Source organism: Eufriesea mexicana, unplaced genomic scaffold (genome assembly GCF_001483705.2).
Source record: "Eufriesea mexicana isolate 0111107269 unplaced genomic scaffold, ASM148370v2 scaffold2818, whole genome shotgun sequence".
Lineage (NCBI taxonomy): Eukaryota > Metazoa > Arthropoda > Insecta > Hymenoptera > Apidae > Eufriesea > Eufriesea mexicana.
In genome coordinates this window covers 464,140-470,904 of record NW_016910880.1, presented here as the reverse complement: position 1 = coordinate 470,904, position 6,765 = coordinate 464,140, and the positions used below count along the sequence as shown (strand labels likewise).

Sequence of the window (6,765 nt, the reverse complement as noted above, 5' to 3'; positions counted from 1 at the left end):
GCTTTGTTATAAAAATATTACAATCTCTTACTCAATTCTCTATAATGATGTGATTTATGATTATTAATCATTGATATTGTCCACTTTACTGTTTTGTTAAACTTTTAATTTTTGTCTTAATTAGAAATAGAATTAGCAAAATAAATATTATTTCGTTTAATAAAAATATATAAAAAACAAAATTTATATAAAAGTGTAAGAATATTTGTAAAGCACGGCTGATTACAATATTACAATTACAATTACGTTTGTGCTATTATTCATAAGCTTACACCCAGTTGATGTGATTACTTCTCGTAACGAATACTTGCACGCGCTACGAGATTTACTCGATGTAGACAAAGGACACATTTAGAATTAGTCTATTCTTTACAAGGTCCAGTACGTATGTACGCATCTTCAAGGTGTATAAATACATTTTACTTAAAGTTACTCCATTGAACTCTGGCGTTGTGCTCCGTAACATACTGGCCGTACGCCAGGGTTACGCAAGTCGCGCCCCGTTGACCTCCTTCTTCATGAGAGATTGACCTTGTATCTCGTTCTTGTATCTTAAACAGCGCAAACTCGAAACCACCCCAAAGGCGATCATAATATAACACGTGTATTGTATTATAATTATATTTACCATAATTCATAATTGATGTTGATAATTAGAAATATGGGAAATATTGACAAGTTCTTATCAATGCGGATATAACTTGATCTGTTATTTACACATACGATCAATACCCAGAAGTGCAGATAGTGCATCGATTGTCATGACGGAGTATTATATAGTAATATCTAGTGTAAATGGGATAGAATTATATTAAATCGTAGAAAACTTGGTCTTTATTCTTAACATAATACCTTCTTCTCTTTCTTCTTAAATACAATTTTCCATTTTCCATTTTCAATACGATTTTCAAATATTACATTTAACATTTGTTTTAAATAATATAATTACAAAGCTGTCTAGAGAAAATGATTACACACTATAAAATAGATTACATTAAAATTGGATACAATTAATCAGTTACTTCTATGCAATGGTAAAATAATTGCAAATTTTACCTTACTGATACATGAAGCTTAACAAAGATGGATATATTACGCGGGTGTTTCAAATACAGAAATGATTTTTCTATGACTTTGCTGGCTAAAACTTGTATAATTTTCTACGGATTAAGATCTTACAAAAATGTATACATTTTTCTATTAGATGTTAAACTTTAAATATCAGTTAATTTATATTTTCGAAAATACATTAAAAATATTAATGTTATTCATTTGTGTTAGTGTACTTTAATACCTATATTTGATGTTCATTTAGTTAGAATTCTTTGATACGGAAGTAATTTTTACGTAAGCAGCAGAATATGATTTATTTTACTATTTATATAGAAATAAATTCCCGCCAAGTTGTTTCATATTTTGAATACCTTGACACTAGCGACAATTTCCATACGTTCTTTACCGGAAATGCGTCACAAGCGCGGTTAAACGTCTAATTTCGAAATAGGTGACCGTGAACGCATTTTATTAAGTTGATATACACGTGGTGACCGTGAAAAAGATACAGGAAGGTATAGTGTCGCAAGATACTAAAGAAAGGTCACGAATTCGGGAACAGAGTACGCGTTCGAAGTGCATGAAGTGTCAGGGTCTCAAGGTGCGGCCGTGCCAGAAGATTGAACCTGCGCAGAACTCTGCACGTGACCTGCGCAGCTATTCTTAGCGGAGGTCCGTTCAACGAGAGGAACTCTGCCTCGCTCACTCGTCGTCCGGCGCGCGTCCGAAACGTAGGAGTTGGTTTCCTCTTTCTTTTGTTAATCCGTTTTCACACAACTACCCAATACAATATGTCTGGTCTTGCGGATCCAGTGGCATTCGCCAAGGATTTCGTGGCTGGTGGTTTGTCCGCCGCTATCTCTAAAACGGCGGTTGCCCCTATTGAACGTGTGAAGCTGTTGCTGCAGGTACAGCATATCTCCAAGCAAATCTCAGAGGAAAAACGATACAAGGGTAAGTTCTTTGATAAAATAATTAGATTTACTAACTAGCTTGAAAAAATAAGAAAAATTGGCAATATTAGAATATAAAGCATGCAAAAAGCATGAGCCACAAACTACTGTGCGTAACAGTACAGTAATGATATTCGAAACATGTGACAGTTTGGAGCATTTCAATCGTGTCGGCATCCTAATACTTGCCAAGCGTTTCCGCTAGGTTTGTTCGTGGTGGTTAGAATCGAAATTCCCGTTATGTAATATCAGTTCACACTATACCATAGTAGTACGTCAGTATTATCTGGCTCGAATTTTCTATTTTATGTAACAAAGATGCAATTTCGGGTCTTATATAACTTTTGCAATATCGATTGAACGAAAAGTCGTGCTTTTGTGACAAACGAGTGGGTCGATATTCGATAAAATGACTCGTCTACCAGATGGCAGTGCATGGCATTGCTCTTTGAACGAGGTTTCTAAGTGCCGATCGATGATTGTGCGGTACAATATGGCCGCCTTTATGGTATAAAATAGCTGTATAGCTGAATGGTGTGGAAAACCAGGAGTTTTTAATATTCAGTAATGGACAAATCAGATAATGCTTAAGGATATGTCATTTCTTATATTATATGAACGTTTTAATATGATTATGAAAAATAATGAATTTTTCATTTTAAACATAGAATGATGTTATTAACGAATAATAATTTTAAATCGTAACTGTGGGATGTACATTTAAGAAATAATAAATTATTATTAATTTTCTTCACAATATATTGTCACTAATTTATACATATTCAATTAATATGACTGTACGACCTTGAATATATTTTTTCTTTGCTTAATAGTAAAAAGATATATTCTCAAAGCTTTTTGAAATATTAATATATCTGAATCATTGTAAAAGTAATTTTAATCGCAAATATGAAATATTATAAATAGTTATTAATTTATAACTTTTAAGTGATATGTTACATAACAACCTGAACCGTAGTTCAATATATGGTATGAAATAGTGTTTATAAAATTTTTAAATTAAATGTTTTGATGTAAAGATTAAATAATTTTTATGAAAGATCCACACTTTGAATAAAATGTAAAAGTAATTAATTTTATATATTATTTGTGAAGAATGTAATCCTTGTTTAAAACATCAAAATTATAAATATATTTTTATGTTTCAGGCATGGTAGATTGCTTTGTGCGCATTCCAAAAGAGCAAGGATTCTTCAGTTACTGGCGTGGTAATTTGGCTAATGTGATCAGATATTTTCCAACACAAGCTTTGAATTTTGCCTTCAAAGACAAGTACAAGCAAGTTTTCCTTGGTGGTGTTGACAAAAATACACAGTTTATGCGTTATTTCGTTGGAAATTTGGCCTCTGGTGGTGCTGCTGGTGCTACATCTCTGTGCTTTGTCTATCCCCTTGACTTTGCCAGAACTAGGTATTGATACATTTTATTTTAATATTCATTTATACTTAATTGATTAATTGTTTTAATATAGAATTATATAAAATAATTATATATAACTAACTTACTTACAGGTTGGCTGCTGATGTAGGCAAAGCTGGAGGTGAACGTGAATTCACAGGTCTTGGAAACTGCTTGTCAAAAGTTTTCAAAGCTGATGGTATTGGTGGACTTTACAAAGGCTTTGGAGTATCTGTTCAGGGTATCATCATCTATCGTGCTGCCTACTTTGGTTTCTATGACACTGCCCGCGGTATGCTGCCAGATCCTAAAAAGACACCATTCCTTATTTCATGGGGCATTGCTCAGGTAAATAATTTCTATATTAAATTTTATTAAAATAATTGTACTTTATATATTAACATGTTTGTAATTCTTTGTACAGGTTGTCACAACTGTTGCGGGTATTGTATCGTATCCATTTGACACAGTACGTAGGCGTATGATGATGCAGTCGGGCCGTGCCAAATCCGAAATTTTGTATAAGAGCACTCTTAACTGTTGGGCTACTATCTACAAGACAGAAGGTACTAATGCCTTCTTCAAAGGAGCTTTCTCCAACATTCTTCGTGGTACAGGTGGTGCGCTCGTGTTAGTACTTTATGATGAAATTAAGAATCTCCTTTAAGACATTATAACGATCCTCACCTCATTACCTTCACAACTACAATTGCAAGTACCATCTTTATTACCCACACCATCCGATGTAACAACAGATCGAGTGATTTCCAGACTGAAACAGTACACAAACTGTCGAGAAATTTGAAAACAAGTTAGACTATGATCTTTTGGTAGCATCTTATGAAATGCGTGAAACTCGGCAGAATATATATCTTGATTGTAGAAGAGAATTCGCTTAATTTATTGCCGGATTCAGTATTTTCTTGCAACGGTTCACATGTACTATATTTCCTATTTCATTTTCGTAAAGAAGAACAAAGAAAGATATATTTATATATCTCCAAGGAATTAATAACGTAATGGATATATGGAATGTTTGATACATGTGACCATGTAGGCGATGGTCGGGACATAAAGTAGTAAAAATAATTATTGAAAAAAAGGAAAAACAACAAAAATAAGAGTATACAATTGAGCAAGAGAAGGACGCGCGACGAAATATCATTACGGCGATGGCGGGGCGCGTAGACTTGGGCCGCCCCCCCGCCCTTATTCTCGGCCCATTGTAGATAATTAATAAATGATCATATTAACGGTATCAGTGAAATTCATCGAGTTTCAGTGAACAGTAATTTAATTTCGCACTTCAGACAACTACGTGTAAGATAATGAGAAAGCGTTACTTGTAAGTGTATGCATCCGATATTTGATGTTGGGATGCGTACAGTGAGAACAACAAAATCAATAAAAGTAATAATAAAAATTGTTATGAATATCCTTTCTACCCTATACTTATTTTTTCAATTTTATTTTGCAGTTAGATCTTTGATCCTATGTTTCATAACACGAAAATCATTCAGTACGTAAGATTAATTATTTGAGTCATTATTTGTTTAGCTAAGTATTAGGTAAATACTAGAAATAAATAATATACATTCTTATGTAATAAAATTATATTTTCCTGAAGGAATAGTGACATTTATGTAGTACATTTTTTGTTACATATATCACGTTTCATACAATGCATCATTATTACAATAGTTCATTACTCCAAACAAAAAGCAAAAGTTTTATTCTCAACGTCATTAATCTACTGATACAGCAAATTAATAATTTAAAATAAATATTATTTTCCTTTTTTAATTTTGATTCCCATCCTGCTTAAAATGAACGTTTTGGAATGCTCTCAAAACAGACATATAATAGCATTTATAGTAATAAAATAGTTCATATGAAAATTAAAAATCTATATATTATTTTTACATAACATTCCTAAATTGAACAAATGGAAGGTAATTGAACTTTGTTGTTTACATTTGATATTTATACAATACAAAAAGAGATTGTGTGAAATTTGAGAAGGGAATGATCAGAAATTTTGGGGTATAATATAAAATAGTGGATCTTATATACAATGATTTGAGCGGTAACATTAAAAAACATATCATACAGTTGTTCTATTTGGATCTCCTGCAACAACATCCAACATTCGAGATATACCTGGCAAATTTAAAATAATTCTTAAACCAGGTACCTTCCGTAAAACATTAATTGCAACTGGGAGAAAACCACTGTAAAATTAATTATATAAAAATTTGAATCAGTTGTATAAAAATAGAATATTTAATAATAAAATAAAAGTATGATACATACCTGAATAATAATATAAAACCATATGTTTCTATAATCATGCCTATAATAGGCCAACCTAAAAGTACAACAATAATGCCTCCTAAAAATGAAGCACTAGCTTTTATTTTATGTTTTTGGAAAAAAAAGCTGAGAGTTCTCTTTGGTCCAATAACACATGCTAATCCAGATATAAACAAAATCTATATAGAAACAATGAATTTAAGATGACACTCTAATACAAGTTATTAAAATTAACAGAGATATATGAAAACAACTCTTACGTTTCCAATAGCAAGAAGACCTTTGTCAAAGAGTATTAAAACTCCAAGGAAAAGAAAAGCTATTCCAAATCCAACAAGTCCTACTCCAATTTCTGAAATCAATATTTCATTACTATACAATCATTTGAAACTTAGATACAAATTGAAATACCTTTTATACTTGACAGAATTTTTGTAAATTATAGACATTTTATAAATTATTTATTACTCACTTTGTGTGTCTGTGACTTCGAACATTATTTATAATTTGTGTTTAATGATGAATTTTTAAATTACTTTTGTGCTAATATTTCGATACGATTTGGATGTAAATTGTAACGTTGCACATAACCTAACCTAAATCCACGTCATTAATAATGATGTGACACTTTCCAAGTAAGCACTATTTCTAGACGAAGTGTAAAACCATACATTAAATACCGTATATATGTAATAACCACATTTACATTATATTTATAAAATTTAAATATACTGAATATTTACTAGCAAAATGAACGCCATTAGTACGTACGGAGGCGTGAGCGTTCATACGCATACGAGATTGTCGAAACTTTGTTCTCATATTTTACCGTGTACGATCTTTGTATTATTTAAAAAAACTTTATTATAATTAAATTAATAAATGCATAATTCACGATAAAACGTATTAATAAATGTGTAATATATATATATATATATATATATATATAATATATATACACATACACATATATATTCACACACGCACGTACGTACACACCTTGTAAGCTTATTAACAGACAAATAAT

General features: G+C 31.3%; 2 protein-coding genes across 2 annotated transcripts; one reads left to right on the top strand and one right to left on the bottom strand.

Moving 5' to 3' along the window:
• The first annotated feature begins 1,739 nt into the window (after positions 1-1,739).
• On the top strand, positions 1,740-4,537 carry Ant (ADP/ATP translocase). Its single transcript, XM_017904196.1, has 4 exons — positions 1,740-2,007; positions 3,176-3,437; positions 3,539-3,773; positions 3,850-4,537. The coding sequence occupies exons 1-4, from the start codon at positions 1,845-1,847 to the stop codon at positions 4,090-4,092; spliced, it is 903 nt and encodes a 300-aa protein (XP_017759685.1). The 5' UTR covers positions 1,740-1,844; the 3' UTR covers positions 4,093-4,537.
• Positions 4,538-5,438: 901 nt separating this feature from the next.
• On the bottom strand, positions 5,439-6,505 carry LOC108550439 (vesicle transport protein GOT1B). The gene is made up of 4 exons (XM_017904183.1): positions 6,211-6,505; positions 5,999-6,090; positions 5,739-5,917; positions 5,439-5,656 (listed from the first exon to the last, which is right to left on the bottom strand). Exons 1-4 carry the CDS (start codon positions 6,233-6,235, stop codon positions 5,530-5,532), a joined length of 423 nt encoding a protein of 140 aa, XP_017759672.1. The 5' UTR covers positions 6,236-6,505; the 3' UTR covers positions 5,439-5,529.
• Positions 6,506-6,765: the final 260 nt, after the last annotated feature.

What these genes read in the sequence shown, in the direction of transcription:
- Ant (XM_017904196.1), top strand. Translation starts at nt 1,845, where the DNA reads ATGTCTGGTCTTGCGGATCCAGTGGCATTCGCCAAGGATTTCGTGGCT. An exon ending in CTTGACTTTGCCAGAACTAG is followed by an intron (nt 3,438 to 3,538) that starts GTATTGATACAT and finishes ACTTACTTACAG; the next exon opens with GTTGGCTGCTGATGTAGGCA. An exon ending in TTTCATGGGGCATTGCTCAG is followed by an intron (nt 3,774 to 3,849) that starts GTAAATAATTTC and finishes TTCTTTGTACAG; the next exon opens with GTTGTCACAACTGTTGCGGG.
- LOC108550439 (XM_017904183.1), bottom strand. Translation starts at nt 6,235, where the DNA reads ATGTTCGAAGTCACAGACACACAAA. An exon ending in GTCTTCTTGCTATTGGAAAC is followed by an intron (nt 5,918 to 5,998) that starts GTAAGAGTTGTT and finishes GTTTCTATATAG; the next exon opens with ATTTTGTTTATATCTGGATT. An exon ending in GGTTTTATATTATTATTCAG is followed by an intron (nt 5,657 to 5,738) that starts GTATGTATCATA and finishes TTAATTTTACAG; the next exon opens with TGGTTTTCTCCCAGTTGCAA.